General features: G+C 36.4%; 1 protein-coding gene across 2 annotated transcripts in view; it reads right to left on the bottom strand.

Moving 5' to 3' along the window:
- The window catches only part of Eaat2 (Excitatory amino acid transporter 2), a 189280-nt gene that overhangs the window by 133314 nt on the left and 34117 nt on the right, over positions 1-21849 (bottom strand). For both annotated transcript variants that reach the window (XM_017609872.1, XM_017609871.1), the window contains one exon: positions 11962-12295. In XM_017609872.1, the coding sequence (XP_017465361.1) occupies positions 11962-12295 (334 nt within the window). The remainder of the gene's footprint in view (positions 1-11961; positions 12296-21849) is intronic.

The following is a 21849-nucleotide window of genomic DNA, read 5'->3' on the forward strand; positions in this document are numbered from 1 at the left end:
TGGATCCTAAGCTTAATTTTAATCTTCACATTAATGTGACGGTCAACAAGGCTAAAGGTGTACTTGCATTTGTGAAACGATGGTCAAAAGAATTTTGTGGCCCTTATATCAATAAAACCCTGTTAACTACATTAGTTAGACCAATTCTGGAATACGGTTCGGAGGTTTGGAACCCAAGGTATAAAATTTACTCAGATAAGATAGAATCAATTAAAAAACATTTCCTACTTTTTGCTTTAAGAAATTTCCGTTGGGATTCTCAATATAATCTTCCGCCTTATACGAGCCGAACTTATTAATCTTCCTANACTATATTAACCCTCGTCCAGGCGCATATTCTTACAACGCTAACCGGGCGCAAAGGTACAATTGTACCTTCATATAGTTNCTTTTTCGCAAAAACCACCGATAAAACTAGGATGGACACCGAAAAGTTATCGGTTAAATCTGAGATTATTTTATAATTACAGATTAACAAGGGACGAATTTTATATGGATAATCTCTTGTTCTAATTACAGATTAGGGTGTTAAGCTCGAAAATGAGGATAATCTACTTACATATATGTGAACCTAGTATAACTGGTGTTATGTGTATGCTGAAAAAATGTAAAGAAATGTGCTTCTCGCGAAAAGCTGTTCAGCCACTTTCTTATACAATAGATAACCATAATTTGGAACAGGTATACAATTTTGTGGACCCTGGTATCACAATGGATCCTAAGCTTAATTTTAATCTTCACATTAATGTGACGGTCAACAAGGCTAAAGGTGTACTTGCATTTGTGAAACGATGGTCAAAAGAATTTTGTGGCCCTTATATCAATAAAACCCTGTTAACTACATTAGTTAGACCAATTCTGGAATACGGTTCGGAGGTTTGGAACCCAAGGTATAAAATTTACTCAGATAAGATAGAATCAATTAAAAAACATTTCCTACTTTTTGCTTTAAGAAATTTCCGTTGGGATTCTCAATATAATCTTCCGCCTTATACGAGCCGAACTTATTAATCTTCCTACACTTGTCAGTCGCAGGGATATGCTTTGTACAATTTTTATGGTTAAATTACTGCCAAGCTCAATTTCAAGTCCGCTTCTTCTTCCCGTGCATCAAGACACTTTTATTTTTGAAAACTTGTAAAACTAATTTTGAATTACACGAGCCACTCCGTTGCTTATGCCAGGATTTTAACTCTCATTCCAGGACATTTGATATATCTGATTCGCTTTTAAGCATTAATAAATCGATACTATCCTCTCTCAATAAATGAATTACTAAGATAAAGCCATAAAATCAGTTGATGAATTTAGTTCTGTAGCTGGAAAGTTTTAGATCTCAACACTTAACAAACTCCTGCTTAACGTGACTCCGCGCAAAAATTGAAAATATTGGTTCTGTACGCAGTGTTGCCACTTCCGCCTTTTTCAGGCTAAATTTAGCTTTTTTTTGAATGCATTTAGCCTCATAATAAGTGATTTAGCTTTTAGCTTTTTTTAAAGCCTTTTCTTAATTTCATTTGGCCTTTTCTAGCCTTTTTTATGTTTTCTTACTAAAGTTCTTTATTGAATCGATATTTAGAAAATAATATTTATATCATACAAAAATGTGTTATGGTAACTCTAAAAATAGTAATAGATAAAGACATATCACAGAAAAATTTGTTTATGGAAACTCTGAAAATAGTAAGCACAAAAAAGTTATCGACTATCGTAAAGCGCAAACCGGTTTGCGTATCACTATTAGTATGGGGATTTTTGATTTATATACATATGAGTGCAGTTTGTGTTTTAGAAAATATAAACAAAAACCGCAAAAAGAATGGTTTCTGGATAGCTTATCTATATTAATAAAAATGTTGTGTTCGTATGTCACGGTCGTCAAAACTCGAGAACGGATGAACCGATTTGAATAATGTTTTTTTTGTATTGTTCGGTATAATACCAGAACCAATGATATCGCAAAAAATTGGGGGTTGCCATCTATTTGAAAACTTTTAAACCCAATTATATTGATAAAATAAATAAATTATTACAAATGGGTATCAATTAAAGAGTTTTAAGAAAGATAACTGCTGGAACTGCAGACAAATTGATAAAATAAATGAATTATTGCCATGTGGGTGTCAATCTAAAGAGTTTTAAGAAGGCGTACAGCCGAAAATATGTTTGAAGAGTGTTGCCACCTGTTTGAATATTTAACTAAAGTACATCGATAAAATAAATGAAATATTACATTATGGGTATCAAATTAAAGAGGTTTAAGAAAGATATCTGTTGGAAATATTTTGGAGAAGGGTTGCCACCAATTTTTAAATTTTAACTCAGTTAAATTGATAAAGTAAATTAAATACTGCTATGTGGGTATCAAAGTAAAGAATTTTAAGAAGGCTTACAGTCGAAAATATTTTAAAGGAGGGTTGTCACCTGTTAAAAAATTAAGCGCAATTTTATTGATAAACTCAGTTATTTTTATAAAATAAATGAAATACGGTTATTTGGGTATCAAACTTTAGATTTTTAGGAAGGCTTACAGCCGAAAATATGCCTGAGGAGGGTTGCCACCTGTTTGAAAATTTAACTCAATATAATTGAAATAGGTATCAAATTAAAGAGGTTGAGGAAAGAAAACTTTAGGAAATACTTTTGTGCAGGATTGCCACTTATTTGGAAATTTTAACTCAGTTATATTAGGGGTATTCTCGAAGTCTTGCACGATGCACGGATTGCACGAAATGCAAAAATACTATTCCAAATTTCGAAGAGTACGAGAGCACCTCATTGCAAAGTGGTAGCATGCATGGGTAGCAAGCAGCGAAATTATGTATCAAATACAATAACAAGAGACAGCAAAAAAATGGAGTGAGCGAGATGAGAGGATTGAGAGAAATATGTAGCAATTCCAACAACAAAACAACTAGCGACAAACAAAATGCGACCCTGATTTATCTTGCTATGCTTTTTTGCAAAATATATACATGGGCTTCGACTTTGCATATTTTGCAGCGATAGGAAATGTTATTTCCCATGTATTTTGTTGTTGTGTGTTTGCAAGTTATGCAATCCGTGCAATCCGTGCTACGTGCAATGGCTTTGCAAGATTTGGAGAATTACTCGTTCTATTGATTAAACAAATGAAATATTGCAATGTGGGTAGCGAACTAAAGAGTTTTTAAAAGTCCTACAGTAGAGAGTTTCTTTGAATAGGGTTGCCACCTGTTTGAAAATTTATCTCAATTAAATTGGTAAAATAAATGAAATGTTACAATATCGGTACCAAACTAAAGGCATTTAAAAATCTTGATTTAGAAATCTATATTTATATATATAAAAATGTTGTGTTCCTTTGTCACGGTCATCGAAACTCTGAGAACCGCTGAACTGATTTGAATAATTTTTTTTGTATTGTTTGGTATCATAGCAGGATCATTTATATTACAAAAATAAATAAATGAAGTATTTCAATATTAAGGTTTACGGCCGAAAATATATTTGAGGAGGGTTGCCACCTGTTGGAAAATTTAACTAAATTTGCATAATTGATAAAATAAATGACTTATTAAAATATAGGTATTAAATTAAGGAAATTTAAGATAGATGACTGTTGGAAATATTTTTGAGGAGAGTTGCCACCTTTTTGAAAATTTTAACTCGAAAGCTTAGTATGTTGCACCAATGTATTTTCAATATAAAGCGATAAAATAAATAAACCAACGAAAAATTAGTCCCTTGTCAAATTTGTTTGATTTATTATTATTTTTTTATGGATATGTACAAATGTAGAGCGGGTACGGACGATGTGTGGTGGCTGACGGCCGTTCCTGGTTGGATACGGGAAAATAAGTACCCGCTCTCTTTTCAATAGAATTGAGTTCAACCGCAAAGCGGTAAAACTGTTTGGAGGAGAAGTTAAAAAATAGTTAATTTGGCGGAAAAAATTTATGACAGTTTCTAATAAATACATGTTTACATGTATGCGTACATATGTACATATATTATTAAGCATTAGGGTGGACCGTTTTGGATTGATTAAATAAATGAAATATTGCAATGTGGGTATCAAACTAAAGAGTTTTAAGAAGACTTACAATCGAAAATATGGTATATGATCCAATGATCGGATCTAAACCAAATTAGTATGTGATCACCTGGAAATCGGTTGACGTGGTCCAAAGTTATGCGGTAACATGCATAAAAAAATCCGACAAATTGATAACCTTCTCCTTTTTTTTGAAGTCGGCTAAAAACTACTGAAACAAATAACAAAATGATAAAATAGTACCGAAAACATAAAACTATCGCATCAATAAAAAATACTTAATGAAAACATAAAATTGTTGACACCATTCCCTAGCATTATAAATCAGTCAACTTTTAATCGTAAGCAATTTCGTTTGGGGTCGCCAAGGCCTACTAGTATATTGCGAGTAAAAAAATTTTGAATAACATGAGATAATATTATTATGATTATGATTATCATTACTATTGTGAACTCCTATTCCCAATCAAGGATTCCCAAATTAAAGCGAAAGCAGAAGAGCATTTACGATCGCATGATGCAAATGTTAAGATAATAAGAGCTGCAGAACTGAACCATGTAGGAACATTTTTTTACAAGGGTGTGTAGTTTCTGGCGTGTGCCGACATCAACGGTAACAAAAATAGCGAAGTCTCTTCTGCCTTTTCCAAGCTGGATAAGGAAGCAAAGCGAATGCGCCTGGTGGTAAACGAGGACAAGACGAAGTATCTCCAGTCACCGCGTTCGCGCCTTGGAACCCACGTCACTGTTGACAGTTATAATTTCGGGAAAGTGGAGAATTTCATTTACTAGGGAACCAGCACTATCACCGATAAAAATATCAGCATGGAAAACCCACGCAGAATTACTCTTGCCAACAGGTGCTGCTTTGGACTGAGTAGGCAATTGGGGAGTAAAGTCCTTTCTCGACGTACAAAAACCGCACTCTATAAGTCACTCATCATGCCCGAGCTGTTATATGCCGCAGAAGCTTAGGCAATGACAACATTTTATGAGGCGGCTCTTGGAGTATTCGAGAGAAAGATATTACGGAAGATATACAGGCTTCTACGCATGGGCGATGGGGGTTACCGTAGACGATGAGTTATCAAGAATGATAGAATACAAGATTGCGCCGATCAGAGAGGATTTTTGAGAATAACTTTTGTGTGACGTCACACTGGTGCAATTGCGAGAGAGAAATGCCAAAACGTGAGCAAGAATGGAAGAAGAAGGAAAAATGTTGCAAGGAAAACGTAAACAAGTTGCACAAGTGTGACGTCATGCAAACCACGATTCTGTCAAATTCGTTAAGAGAGGAATAGCGGTCCGAGATCGGCGCAACCATTGTATTCTCTCAATCGTGATGAGTTATATGAGCTTTACAACTAAATGTACATAGTGCAGAGAATGAATATGGAGCAGTTCCGCTGGCTTAGACATGTCGTTTAATAGGAACCGAAGTTTCAGGTGTAAAAGAATTCAACTCGCAAGCAGATGGTGGTAGCAGACGAATAGGAAGCACCCATTGCAATGGAGAGACCAAGTTGGCACAGAGAGAAATGACTGGCGTTCTTTGTGGAGCTCGGCCAAAATGGCTTAGGCGGTTACAAAGCCAAAGTAGAAGAAGAATATGCAAATGATAAATGACGGAGTTGGGGGACCATTTTCTTGGATGCGCCAGGAGGAACTAGGAAAATATTCCTTATCAGATGGATTCTGGCAACGGCTCGATCAAAAAATTACATTACCTTAACTATCGCTTCGTCTGGAATTGCTGCGACATTATTACCAGGTGCAAACATTGCCAATTCAGCTCTTTAGCTGTCATTGAACATATAAAGGGCCATTCACATACAACTTTCCTCGCTTTGCTTGACAGTTCAAACTTTGACAACAAAGCGTGAAACGCAAAAGGTATGCTACAATAAACGCTTTGACAGCTTTTGCGTTCTCCTTTTCCTCCATATATTTTATTTGTAATATAGATAACAATATAATAATATACATTAATAATAGCCATAAAAATTCCAATTTATCCTATTTTTGTCATTAAAGGCAAATGCAAGCGCACGAGAAAAGATACATGTAGACAGCTGATTTCCAAAGCGGGCAAAAGTTGGGAGTTGCCCAAGATTTTGCTTCGTTTTGCTTTGCTTTACTTCAAACGTTTTTTATGTGAGCATATGCCTACATCGATCTTATATGTCAAAGCAAAGAACTATCAAGCAAAGCGAAGAAAGTTGTATGTGAATCAGCCTTAAATCATCGAAACTCCTACGTGCAATATTTCCAGAGCATCCGGCATGGAAAAAGTTTACCAAAAAATTAAATTCATTGTTTGGGATGAGTGCACCATGGCACATAAAAAATCGTTTGAGGCTTTTGATCCATTGTTGCGGGATTTGCGTGGAAACGTTCAACCATTCGGGAATGCACTGATAATGCTCGCAGGAGATTTTACGAAAACAGTGTCTGTAGTTTCTCGATTAACACGTGAGATAAATGCTTGCCTGAAATAGTCAACATTGCGTCCAAGACGAACATACATACACTGCAGCTGAAGTATTCGCGCGACAATAACTGGACATTGGGAACGCAAAGCTGCCAGTCAATGAGAGAATAAGACGAGTTTTATGGCCTGATAATTTTTGTAAATTAGAAACATCGAAAGGAGAACTGATCGAAAGAATGTTTCTTTATTAAGAAAATTAATTTTAGGAATCACGATTGGCTCAGTGAACGTACTATTCTTGCTGCGAAGAATAAGGAGGTCTATCAACTAAATAATAGTGGTATTGACAACAGTCGTTGCTTGATCTTTTACCAGACTGCCAGACCACTTGCTCACTTTGGTGAATACCACTAATGTTATTCAATCCAGCATTCAACGTGAGGAAATAGCATATACGTCGATAAACATCGTTGTGGGAAAAGACCATCCAACGACCCCACATACCGAAATTGAAAATAGGTGTGCCAATTATCATTTTGCGGAATATTAATCAGCGAAAACTCTGCAACGGAATACGACTCGCAGTTAAGAAATTGATGAAGAATATAATGTGAGCAAAGATTTTAACGTGGCCTTTCAAAGGTGAAGAATTCCCATGATTCCATTTAATGATGATGATTCAATTCCCAATTCGATTGACATTCCGAATCACAATCAATAATGCTCCAGGTCGAACTTTGGAAAAGTAAGGTTTAGATTTAGATGCGGATTGCTTCTCAGATGTTGCGTGTTCCTGTGTCGGCAAACCAGATATTCTTGATATCTATGCAGAGAATGGAAAAATAACAAATATGGTGTGCACACGAGTACTTATTACATAACCAAACACATATGAAACGTATGCTTTGTTTCGTTAATAATTTATCGTCCATATAACAGAAATATGTCACAGCAAAGCGTGGCAGGGTACAGCTAGTAGGTTTATGTTTTGAAGTTTGTCTACTTTATAAAATTTAAATTTTCAGAGCAACTACAACGCAAAAAGTAAATCCTTTTAATTTTTGTATCATGGTTATGTACATATAAAGATTTATGCCAAATTGTTGTTTGAAACTCAATAAATTTAAAAAAGAAAGCAAAACTGATTTTTTGTTCTTAGCTTTTTTTTTTAGCTCGAAAAAAAATAATTGCCTTTTTTTGGAGACAATCTAGCTTTATTCTTCAAAAAATTCTGGCAACACTGTCTGTACGTCATGCGGACTGCGCCCCGCGTGCGGATAGGCGGGAATGGAGGGTAAAAGCCGTTGGGATTATTCCCAGTGGGAAAATTTAATGTATAGTAATCGAAAAAATAACCAGTAAACCAGCCCTTTTCACATTCGAAAATGCATTTTTTCCCCACGGGGATGTCCTAGGAAAGTGGGGCATTCATTTTTGCATTACCAGTAATGCAGGAATGAATATGATTTAGTATGAATTTTTTCCGACTTTTTGGATACATTAGAATGCTGATTACATATTAAGCAGTAATGGAATGTAGAACTCATAAGAAATATATTGCATTATTTATCACGCATATAATGCATTACTACTTTTCCCTCTGGGTTATTATTATTATAAATCGTCTCAAACTTTTCGTTTTTGTCATCAATTTACCTTGCATAAGCGAAAGTAGGATAGGTAGATATTAATATTGACTTGTCAGTCAAAATTCGCACCCAAACTCGGCATCCTGAATATCCCAAGATAAAAATTATGGAGCGATATTTGTTAAAACAAAAAGGTAAGTAATTTTGGTTTCTAAATCGCAATTGACAAATTAAACTTCTATAAAATCAGTCTCCGACTAACACTCGAACCGAGCAGTTGTGTCCGTAATCTCTTTCTCGCTTAATTATCATTTTCGTATAGTGTTTATTTCACGTGCTTTTCATTTCTTCCATTTTCTTCTCAAGTAAGTTATTTTTCTGTGAATAATTTCTTGTTGGTGTACTGTGAAGTGNTATATGGATCAATCCCAAATACTTTATACCGCAATAACACCGTCAAATACAACACATCCAAAGCTGACTGGAATAAATTCCAAAACATTCTGCTTTCTAGTTACTTCCCTCCCTTTGAAATACATAACTTAAACAAAGTAGCTGCCAATATCCAAAAAAACTTTCGAGCAGCAGCAAATTCTTCCATCCCTCTCACCTCCGTTCGCGCTACGCAAAGAAAAGTTCCATGGTGGACAGCAGAGACCAATGCGTTGCGTAACAATAAAGTGTTAGCCTGGAGAAAATATCAAAAAACGCCCTCCTATGCTAACTTAGTCGCTTACAAAAAATGCAACGCCGCTTTTAACAAAGAAAAGAAACTAGCAAAGAGAAAGTGTTTCGAAGAATTCACAAAGAAACTAAACCCTAACTCTTCAGTTAGTAGCATCTGGAAGGGAATAAAGACCCTTACAGGGATATACACGCCGAAAACCACCCAGGCTGTAACAGTGAACAACGTAGTCTTTACCGATCCGTTTGCTATCTCAACAGAATTTGCTAGACACATATCTAAAGTATCCGAAACAGCAAACTCTTCTTCTCAACATAATAACTTTTCTAATAACATCCCACATATGCAGCCCGCTCACCGCCCAGATAATCTGGCCCTGCAACTTGAAAACGACATTAACTTGAACGAACTAGAAACAGCGCTTAAAACCGTGAAAGGTACAACCCCTGGACTAGACAAAATCAACTATCAAATGTTGCGATTTAGCCCAATGGTTGTCAAGAAACGTATACTTCAGCTTTACAATGGTATTCTCAGCACTAGCATTATTCCCCAAAATTTTAAAACTGCGATTATAGTCCCGATAGCCAAGCCAAACAAAGATCCTGGCTACATTGACAATTACCGACCAATATCTCTGATACCTTGTGGTATCAAGTGGGGTTCAGGAGCGGTACGAGCTGTCTGGATGCCCAGCTTTACCTCGATCACCAAATCGCTAAAAACCTTTCCTCTAGAAACCATGTCTCGGTGTTATCAGTAGATTTTACTAAGGCTTTCGACAAAATTAGTGGTCATGTCGTGTTAAAAAAGTTGCAGGACTGGAAACTTGGGCCTAAGATTTTTAATTTTATAAAATCTTTCCTCTTTAACCGAAAATTTCGATGCAAAGTAAATGGCATCATATCACCTATATTTCCCTTACAAAATGGACTTCCGCAAGGGTCACCGCTTTCGGTAACTTTATTTCTAATAGCGTTTTAAGACGTTAGCCGACTGATTAGTCAACAAAATAACATTAAACATTGCTTATATGCCGACGATTTGTTCTTAATATCTAACAATAAGAACACATCCGGCGTTCAAAATGAGTTCAATAATGCATTAACTGCGATCGATAGTTGGGCGCAACATTCAGGTGCTATCATTTCACTTGAGAAATGCAAGCATCTGCATGTTTGTAGAAAACTTAACTGCAACAAAATAACCATAAGTCACAATAACTGTACTATTCCTANGTTTGTAGAAAACTTAACTGCAACAAAATAACCATAAGTCACAATAAATGTACTATTCCTAACGTGGATTCTTTAAACATACTAGGAGTTACGTTTGATAATAAACATTGTTTTAAGCAACATTGTATTACATTAAGAAGCGAACTAGCTACCAGGCTCAACATTATAAAATATTTAAGTTCTAAGAAAAGTTTAGTACACACCAACACTTTACTCAGTATCACTCAACTAACCATACAAAGCAAAATCGATTACGGATTACAAATATACGGAAAATGTAGCAAGGACTCCCTCAACAAAATCAAACCGCTTCTCAATGCAGCTGTGAGGTGTAGCCTTAGAGCGTTCAGATCAACTCCAACAAAAAATCTACTGGCCGAAGGCGGCTTTTTACCAATCGAGGAGCGATTGCAACTCCTATACGGTCGAATAGCCTACAAGCTGCACTGCAACGCGTCTCACATTTTACACCACGACGTACAGCTTCTGAAACACAGAAAAACCAGAATTTCACGCAAATCTACGCTATGCGAAGTCAAAGAACTCGCAGACTCTATGCATATTGGGGCATCCTTTATGAGTATTCCATCCACAAAACATCCACCCTGGTGTCTTAACACGAATATTTTCATAAGCGATCTAACACGTCTACGAAAAGACACAACCAATAATGCTGCCTACCAGAATTTATTCCACATTATCGCCAACCCACTGAAGGATAGTGGATGGTTGTTCCTGTATACAGATGGCTCCAAGCAAGATGACGGAGTTTCGTTTGCGGTAGTAAATAACGATGGCGACACCATTTCCTGTGGCCTCCTCCCCAACTATGCGAATATATTCGACGCAGAACTGCAGGGCATTCTTTCAGCGTTAACCATAGCTAAGTCTCTGGGCAACAAAACTGTTATATGTACTGACAGCTCATCGGTTTTCAATGCAGCCAAACGTATACACACGCAAGAAGATCCAATATACCGCGTTCAACAGTTACTAATGTGTTTATCGCCCAAGGTTAAACTTATGTGGATTCCCGGCCACGCAGGTATCTCAGGCAATGAACACGCCGCCCGAGCCGCTAAATTGGCTTTGAAATCATGCCTCTATCTGCACATGCCGTTTGGGAAAACATCGTTCAAAAACATTTTCTCAAAAGCGTTAAAATTACATTTCGAGAACAAATGGTCTAACTATCAACACCAATACAAGCAAATAAACCCTAAGGGCCGTGGTATCATTCTACCAACAAATACAACAACCTGGATGAATAAATGTTTTATACGCGTCAGATTAGGTCACTCCCTTCTTACTCACGAACACCTTTTACACAACACACACCAGCCGACTTGTACATTTTGCAACGAATCCGACCTAACCATTCGCCATATCATATCAAGTTGCCCTGCTTTAACCTCCGTACGTGCCCATTTCTTCGCTGATAATGATCCTTTAGATATACTCTCATGCTCTTCAGAAATTAATGTAAAAACTANACTTAAAAAATGTAAATATTGCACATTTATTATAATTATATTTTCACATAATGACTAGCCGATAGCCTGGTAGCTAGTGCTATAAATGTATTAACTTATAATTTTAACTGTAATTTAATTAATAAATAATAATAATAATAACTTCTATAATTAGGTTTATAGAAACATCATCATCATCATCCGAGCATGAATGCATAGATCCGGGTTATTTTTCTCTAATAAACTTGAACAAAACAGAAATTTATAATAAACCACCACCTTAATTGGTATTCTTTATACAAATGAATATTTAAAAATCAACCTTTTATGGTTCTCTGAAGATTTTATTATCTCTTGGAAGGTTTTTAACAAAATATTTCTGGCAACACTGCGTGAAAGCCGAGTGGCTCCGTTTACCACTAGTTTAAAGCTTAGTCACCCATATTTATGAATCGAAAAATTTCTGAGTGAAGAAGTTCTGAATGTAAATATGTATGTTTTACTTACCTTCCCAAATCCAAAAGGCTGTCCAGCAGATTAACAGCCCTCTTATCTGTAGAGCGATCGACGGTGTTATGAAGGTTTGGATCACCGGGATGAATTAGCAACACCAAAGCAATACCCAGCAGAGCATTCAGGAACGAAGTAGTAACAAAATATACCAAAGTACGGAGTGCAATTTTTCCATTCATTCGTGCATTCAAACTGGCTGATCCGGCGATCAAACTTGATATGATCAATGGCAAAATCATTAGCTTCAAAACGCGCATGAACAGTTCGCCCGGATACGAAATCAACATAATGGAATCCTCGTGTAAATTCAAAGGCCTCAATGAAAATCCTGAAATATCAAAATAAAGTACATATCTGTATTTAACATTCTCTTACATACCGACACCTATTTGCGATTTTACCGTAACTAAGCGACAAAAAGGTAAATTTTACAGGGGACTTTTTTTATCACTAATTTAAACGGTGTAAAAATTTATTTGGATTTAAATGGACAACAACATTATTAAACGCTAGTTTTCTAATGGGACTATTTATTTTTTGCATACCTTATTGTCCAAAGGTAAAATTACGCTTATGATATTTTTTCTGAACATGCTAAGAGTTTTCGCTTGCGATAGCAAATATAGGTTGGAGTATTTTTTATGAAGTGTGAAGTAAAGTTTTTTGTGATATAATATTACTTTTCATTTTGTGAATTCGGTGCAAGGTCTAATAAGACAATTTCATGTACTATTTAAAGAAGAAAAAAGTTATAAAGTTATACCTTGGGCTTATTAATGCAATATATACATATTAATACTTATTTCTTGCTTACAATGTTGGTAAAATGAAGGATGTAACTAAGTAAATTAACAACTTATTCAGAACTTTGATTGTAATAATTTAAATTGCAAATTAAATTTTGCTCTTTCCTTTTGCGAATTTTTCTATTATCCTTTCAGTGTCAATTTCAATATCTAAGTGTACGTGTAAAAGTGCTAGACCTATCCATCAATCCATAATTATTGAGTATTATAATACAAGGTTCGATAAACTGACAGTTGTCTCTCTCGCACCGCTCTCTTAGCAGTGGCACCGTGTTGCTTATTTGCAAATTTACTTGGAAAAAGTGTAGCTTTGCTGTGAAATATAAGTATAAGCTTTTGTGCAATATGTTTAATTGTGTATGCATATGAAGCACATTTAACTGATGGAAAAATAAATTGTTTTTAAATTGGATGTTTACATAAATCTCATAGTAGTTTTATTTTGATTTTGAGTCCTTTTGCAGTTTTTATACAGCTAAAATGCACATAAATTAGGTAATTCACGTAGATATATTAATATTTCGTTCAATGTTTCGTTTAAAATGCCAGATTTCCTGCAAATACATTATAATTTACAAAAGGAATTTCACTACTAACTGCCTACTTTTCTACTACCATTTTCGCAATAAATAAATAAATTCTTCCCCTTTCTCTGTCCTTCGTAAATGCAACCTTTTGTAAGGGAGTGTCAAACCGCGGCTGTCAATAATTATCTAACCTTGTATTAGTGAATCATGGACTTATCAGTCTTTCTTCATCCATTGTACGACGCAACCATGTTTTTAACCGGCGAAGGGTTGAAAAACTTCTTTCGGAAGAAGCGTTAAAAGCTGGAAGTGTGACCAGAATGCGGAGAAGTTTGTTAGTCAATGGAAAAGCATGTTCGTCGCATTTACAAAGAACTTCTGCTGCTGATTTTGGGAATGGCTTTTCGCTTTCCTTATTTGTCCATCCTTCCAACCATACTTTATACTCTCATTCCAAATTGATACCGTCTTTTTCTAAGAAAAGTTCGTATCGTTTNAAGCGTTAAAAGCTGGAAGTGTGACCAGAATGCAGAGAAGTTTGTTAATCAATGGAAAAGCATGTTCGTCGCATTTACAAAGAACTTCTGCTGCTGATTTTGGGAATGGCTTTTCGCTTTCCTTATTTGTCCATCCTTCCAACCATACTTTATACTCTCATTCCAAATTGATACCGTCTTTTTCTAAGAAAAGTTCGTATCGTTTTCCAAGCGATTTTACGCGTTCGATAGCTTTTTTTCATCAGGCGTATTATATTCTCCAATTTTAGATGGAAGTAATAAGTTCAAATCAGAAATATTTGATGACTCTTTCGGCAATCTTTCTCGGAGATCGAGCAAAATATTATCTAATAGCGGTAGGTTAGGTTAGGTTAGGTTATCCTGGCTGCCCTCATCCGTACCGGAAAGGGCACACTTAGGCCTCCATGGGCCCATTGGGATACGATACTTGAGACTCGTACGTCCCTCTTCCTACCTCAGAAATTGAACCAATTCGTAGCTCTGATGAAGCGCACAAAATCGTAGATACTGAATAGCGAAGGAGCGAGCGTCGACGGGCTCTTTCCAAATCGGGACAGTGGCACAGGTAATGCTCCACGCTCTCGATCTCCTCCTCATTGCGGCAGCTACCACAGTAGTCGTTTGGCTGCAAACCCATCCTGGCAGCGTGGGTTCCCATAAGTCAGTGCCCGGTGAGAATTCCGATAATATGGCGGAGCATTGGTCGCTCCAAATGAAAGAGAGGGCGAGATCTAGGCTTATCTAATCTAGGCCAGATGTGTCTCGCTATCCTGCACGTGGGCTCCGCGGACCATCTTACATTTGCCCGTTCGATAAAGTTATTCTGCAGCCAAAGTTTACAGGATGGCGGAATACTCGCATTACGAGCGGTACTGATCGCAGGCAGTAGGGTTCCTTTCCGAGCCAGCTCGTCCGCAACACAGTTGCCCGGTATTTCCCTATGACCTGGTACCCATACAACTCGAGTAAAGTGACTCCTTGCCAGCTCATTTAGAGTACGTCTACATTCCATGACAATCTTCGATGAAGATTTGTCACAATTAAGTGCTTGGATAGCTGCCTGGCTATCAGAAAAAATAGTTACTGCATGCAGATTAGTAGGAGAATCGATCAGCCATCTAGCAGCTTCGTAGATTGCTGTTACTTCAGCCTGAAACACGCTACAGTAATCTGGCAGACGGAAACTGAGGCTAAGTGAGAGTTCCTGCGAATATATCCCACTTCCTACCTTCAGATCTAGCTTGGAGCCATCGGTGTAGATGGCTGCTGAGTCAGAGTAAGAGATCAGGATTGAATCCTCCTCCAACTCACCCCTTGAGGGGATCCTTGTTTGGAAGTGATTCTTTAGTCCAGTAGGCGGGACTGTGTAGTCAAGGCGCCTGAAGTTTCCTGGAAGATTTTCCAAAATTCTAGAGTATCCAAATCTTGTATCACTCCACTTGATCAGCGGGTTTAATCTAACAGCATTACAGCTTGCCTGCAGTTTGCCATATAGGTCCACAGGTAGAAAATGGAGCAAAGTCTCTAGGGCTTTAGTCGGCGTTGAGGGCAACGCCCCCGTGATCATCATGCACGCCACCCTTTGAACCTTTGTTAATCTGCTTTTGATTGTAAGTTTGTCCACGGATGGCCACCAGACCGTGATACCATAGAATAGAATGGGAGGCACCACTGCTGTGTACATCCAGCTCACGATGTGCGGCTTTAAGCCCCACTTTTTTCGTATTGCTGATTTACAGGCATACAGGGCAGTTAAAGCCTTCTTGCCACGCTCTTCAACATTGCGCCGCCAAGTTAGCTTTCTGTCCAATACAACGCCCAGGTACCTAACTTCCTCCGAGAGGGCTAGGGTAACACCGTTCAAGAAAGGAAGTTGCACCTGGACAGTTTTAATTTTCTTTGTGAAAAGAACCATGACTGTTTTCCCTGGATTGACACTAAGGCCAGATTTCTTGGACCAGGTTTCCACAACGCCTAAGGCGCCTTGGACCAGATCACATAGAATTTGGGGGTGCTTACCTACCGCCGTCAGGGCCAGATCATCAGCGTAGGCAACTACCTGACAGCCTGTGCTCTGTAGCTGCGACAGCAGAGTATTCACCGTTAGATTCCACAGGAGTGGGGAGAGGACACCGCCTTGCGGGGTGCCGCGGTTTGCATACCTTGTTGCCGATACCTCTCCCATCTCCGAGTATATAGTTCTGCAGCCTAGAAGGCGATGAACAAATTCTACCAGAGGGTACTCCAGACCGAGGTTAGTTAGGGCGCGGAGAACAGCTTCTGGGAGAACATTATTGAAGGCACCCTCGATGTCAAGGAATACGCCTAATGCATATTCCTTAAGCACTATTGCCTTTTCAATGGTGCTGACAATACTATACAAAGCTGTGTCTACAGACCAGCCTTTCCAATAGGCATGCTGACAGCTAGACAATTTACTAAAATCAATTTCTTGTCGGATCTTCACGTCCAGTAGTCTTTCCAGAACCATCAGGAAGAAAGATGTAAGGCTAATCGGTCTAAAGTCGCTTGGCTTCACGTGGGATTGTCTGCCGCCCTAGGGAATGATCACAACCTTCGCCAGTGTCCATCCCTTGGGTATGAAGCTAAGTATGAGACAAGCCTTATAGATTGAGACATAGAATGTCAGACGTTGCCCGAAGTTCGGCTGGGAAGATGCCGTCCACGCCTGGAGATTTGTAGGGCTGGAAGGACCATATGGCCCAATCTACCCTTTCTACATCAATAAAATCTAGGTATTCTAAGGAGCGTCCAGAAATTGTGCGAGCAACGCCAGGCTCCTCAGTACACCCTGGAAAGTGGGCGCTCATTAGAACCTCAAGCATAGAAAACCGTAGTAGAAAGCGTAGTAAATTTCTTAAGAACTGCGTACTGCCTTAAGGAAATTTGACTCAAGAAAATTTCTTAGCCATTTCTTGTACGTCATTTTATATGGAGTTTTTGCTTTTCTTGAGAGCTGCATACAGGCCTTAAGCAAGGTGCGCCGAAATTGCGCATATGCAAACTGTGCATTTAGACGTTATTTCGGTTTTAACCGAAACTGTGCACGTATGAGTGAGAAACAGGTAAATAAAATTCAGTTGTGGTTCGTTAAACCTTTAATTTTATTCTGCCTGTATTTTAGTAAGTTTACATCTATTTATTTACTTATGCGAGTACTGACGCGCAGGTCAGTTGTTTTTCCTACTTTATGCCCTGTATGCAGCTCTCAAGAAAACGATCAAGAAAAAATTGCCATTATTTCGTGTGTGTGTCCAAGGAATTTTGACATTTTTGATACCTCACAGCCTGTTGCCTCACTCTTTCCTCAAGAAATAATGGAATGGGCATATATTTCTGTTGCAAACCTGGGTTGCCTTGTGCTCTTTTTTCACAAAAAACTTTAGAAAACCGTAGTAGAAAGTGTAGTAAATTTCTTAAGAACTGCGTACTGCCTTAAGGAAATTTGACTCAAGAAAATTTCTTAGCCATTTCCTGTACGTCATTTTATATGGAGTTTTTGCTTTTCTTGAGAGCTGCATACAGGCCTTAAAACAGAACAAAGGAAGGAAACTATTTATGGTTTCGGGATCATTTACATTTAGTTCCTTTGTTCTAATTTTTCATTTAGTAAACAAATGTATTTGTACACATGTACATTAGACTGCATCACTCCCCATACAAAAAAATCGGTACGGTTTTTCCATTCGAATTATAAAATCTATTATATTTTAAGACGTCCACCAAAGTATTTCGGAATAATATTAAGATTTAAACGAGCTGAACTGATTTGAAAATACCTCCAAAAATGTAGTTTTTTTATGAATAAAAATAGTTTCGTAAAGATGTTTTCTGAAAAATTCACCCCAAATGACAAAACGATTAAATCTTAAAAAATGTACATAAAAATATAAAAAAAAATTAAACGGAATCGTAATAATGAAATTTATGATGCTGTTTTTAACTTTTTTCAAAGATTAGTATAAGAAAAACTTGAATAACTGAACCTACACTCTTCCGATTTAGACTTGTGATGTATCATTAGAAAGGTATTTTCTTTGCTAATAAGCTCACTCAAAGGATGAAAGAGAAAGGTAGGATAAACGAACATCATTCAAAGTTGAATTAAGATGTGTTGGTATTTGAAAAAAAGTGGGACACGAATTACTTTTTTTTGCACATAAATAAAAATAGTGCAAATATACCTTTCTACCGAGATCTCATAAATCTAAATCAGAATAGTTTTGGCCCAGTTATTAAAGTTTTTCGTAAATCAATCTTTGAAAAAAGTAACAAAAACACATCAAAAATCTCATTATTACGATTCCGTTGAAAAGATTTTTCAATATTTTTATGCAGATTGTTTAAGCCTAATCTGTTTTGTTATCTGAGGAGACTTTTTTCGAAACGTTCTTTAAGAAACTCTTTTTATTCAAAAATAACTAAATTTTTGGAAGTTTTTTCAAATCGGTCCAGCTCGCTCAAATCTTAATATTTTTGGGAAATATTTTGGTAGACGTCTTAAAATATAATAAATTTTGTAATCCCGGCGGACGAAGGCCACCTACACAAAAAGAAGTTCTGCGCAAAAATGCTTCCTTCCCCCCCCCCTTTTCGGAAACACAGAAAGGAGAGTTCTACTTAGTAAGGGTTATAATCCCTAAGCGCGGCCGAAGGCCGCCTACGCAGAAATAAGTTCTGCGCAAAAATAATTCCGTCCCCCCCTTTTTCGGAAACACAGAAAGGAGAGATCTATTTAGTAAGGGTTATAATCCCTAAGTGCGGCCGAAGGCCGCCTACGCAAAAATAAGTTCTGCGCAAAAATAATTCCGTCCCCCCCTTTTTCGGAAACACAGAAAGGAGAGATCTATTTAGTAAGGGTTATAATCCCTAAGTGCGGCCGAAGGCCGCCTACGCAGAAAAAGTTCTGCCCAAAAATATTTCCGCTCTCCTTTCTCCATGAGATCTAGTTCGATACAGTTATAAATACGTCACCTAAATAATAATGATTATTTTAAGATTTTTGTTTGTTCGCTCAAAGATAATAATGATTATTGAGTTTTATTTTTTCACTAAGAATAATGATCTTTCAAAAACTCAAAAACTATACCAGCGTGATTTCCGACGTATCATTTTCAGAGGTAGCCGCATCCTAATAAAGGGAATAAGCCCCAAACTTTTCAGGTCAAAATTTCAGTAAGTTGCGTCTGTATGGCATTTTCAATTTTATAAACTATCATCATTTTTAAGTGGAAAAATAAAACTCAAAAACAATGAATATCTCTGAGCGAAAAAAAAAATTATAAAATATTGATTAAACTATGATTAACTAGTTCGTGTTTTCCCTACAAGGTAATTATAAACTCAACATTAAATTTAAACATCAACATTTTCTTTAAAAATATACTGTTTAGAAGATATTTAACATTTAATTGGTAAAATTGTGGTAAATTGTTTCTAGTCAGGGTTCGGAAATTCTCAGTCACATTCTTTCACGTTCGCGATCAAGAATATTTCACAATTATATTTGCATTCTTTTATAGCGAGTGAAAAATGCAAACAAATTTATCATCTCTCACATTCGGTATGCGATCGACAAAAAAATTTCCGATTTGAAAACGAAATAAAGGCTGCGTTTCTTTATACATTCCGGATAATCCCATTTCACAGCCGGAATAAACAGAATGCGTTTGAAATATACGTCAACATATCATCAGGAACGTTCTAAAGAATAAATAAACAGAAAAGTTTATTCCAAACGTTCAGAATGAATAAAGAAATTCAGCCAAAGTAAAGTTAGATAAGTCTACCTGGGTGTCAGATGAAAATAGAAACATTTCTATTTCGTATGTACGTGCTTTGTACAGAAACTTGCCTTTACACGATATGTTGGCATGAATGTTGGTTGAATGTGTAGTAAAAAACCAATTAGTACAATACCTCGAATCTAATAACAGTCTGCATTTCGCAAGAAGAACTCATGTGAAGCTGCCCTGAATTTGGTAATTGCCCACTGGAAAGAAGAACTGAGCAAAAACAAATACATAATTGCCGTTTTCTTAGATTTGAAACGTACCTTTGAGACAATAGATCAAGACCTACTATTGAGAAAGTTGTCCAATATAGGAATGAAGGGTATCGAACTGAATTGGTTTGAAAGTTTTATAAAGAATCGTATGCAAAAAATAACGATTGGATCGTCGGTATCAGGCGAAAGAAAAGTAATGATTGGGCTACCGCAAGGTTCAGTGTTAGCACCTATTTTATTTAATATTTATATTAATGATATTTCGCAAAACATTAAGTATAGCGATATCAATCTCTTTGCCGATGATACATTAATAATGATAAGTGGGGAAAATGTAAATGATATTGTTTCAAAACGATCTGGATGAAATATAAAATTGGCTATGCTTAAATAAACTCAAATTAAACATCAGCAAAACCAAATTNAAAATTATAAAATATTGATTAAACTATGATTAACTAGTTCGTGTTTTCCCTACAAGGTAATTATAAACTCAACATTAAATTTAAACATCAACATTTTCTTTAAAAATATACTGTTTAGAAGATATTTAACATTTAATTGGTAAAATTGTGGTAAATTGTTTCTAGTCAGGGTTCGGAAATTCTCAGTCACATTCTTTCACGTTCGCGATCAAGAATATTTCACAATTATATTTGCATTCTTTTATAGCGAGTGAAAAATGCAAACAAATTTATCATCTCTCACATTCGGTATGCGATCGACAAAAAAATTTCCGATTTGAAAACGAAATAAAGGCTGCGTTTCTTTATACATTCCGGATAATCCCATTTCACAGCCGGAATAAACAGAATGCGTTTGAAATATACGTCAACATATCATCAGGAACGTTCTAAAGAATAAATAAACAGAAAAGTTTATTCCAAACGTTCAGAATGAATAAAGAAATTCAGCCAAAGTAAAGTTAGATAAGTCTACCTGGGTGTCAGATGAAAATAGAAACATTTCTATTTCGTATGTACGTGCTTTGTACAGAAACTTGCCTTTACACGATATGTTGGCATGAATGTTGGTTGAATGTGTAGTAAAAAACCAATTAGTACAATACCTCGAATCTAATAACAGTCTGCATTTCGCAAGAAGAACTCATGTGAAGCTGCCCTGAATTTGGTAATTGCCCACTGGAAAGAAGAACTGAGCAAAAACAAATACATAATTGCCGTTTTCTTAGATTTGAAACGTACCTTTGAGACAATAGATCAAGACCTACTATTGAGAAAGTTGTCCAATATAGGAATGAAGGGTATCGAACTGAATTGGTTTGAAAGTTTTATAAAGAATCGTATGCAAAAAATAACGATTGGATCGTCGGTATCAGGCGAAAGAAAAGTAATGATTGGGCTACCGCAAGGTTCAGTGTTAGCACCTATTTTATTTAATATTTATATTAATGATATTTCGCAAAACATTAAGTATAGCGATATCAATCTCTTTGCCGATGATACATTAATAATGATAAGTGGGGAAAATGTAAATGATATTGTTTCAAAACGATCTGGATGAAATATAAAATTGGCTATGCTTAAATAAACTCAAATTAAACATCAGCAAAACCAAATTTATGGTTATATCTAGAAGAGGCCTAGATAATAATGATTTAGGCCAATTAAATATAAACCAACAAACAATATATAAATGAACTCCCTTACAAATAATCCTATTAGGCTTAAGTATTGCATTTTTAATACTAGGTTAAGCTTATAATTAAATATTGTTATGATCTAGGTTCAAACGAGCCGTAAGAAATAAATGAGTAGTCCGCTGGCAAAGTGCGCTATGTAAATTTTTTTCGATTTTTAGTTTTTGGTGGTTAACGTACCAGTATTGAAAGTAGTTCCATGTTCACTAACAATACAGTGCAAAATCCTTATAACGGGTGATTTTTTTGAGGTTAGGATTTTCATGCATTAGTATTTGACAGATCACGTGGGATTTCAGACATGGTGTCAAAGAGAAAGATGCTCAGTATGCTTTGACATTTC

Source organism: Rhagoletis zephyria, unplaced genomic scaffold, assembly GCF_001687245.7.
Source record: "Rhagoletis zephyria isolate East Lansing unplaced genomic scaffold, Rhagoletis_zephyria_1.1 Rzeph_scaffold_00262, whole genome shotgun sequence".
In the NCBI taxonomy this organism is placed as follows: Eukaryota; Metazoa; Arthropoda; class Insecta; order Diptera; family Tephritidae; genus Rhagoletis; species Rhagoletis zephyria.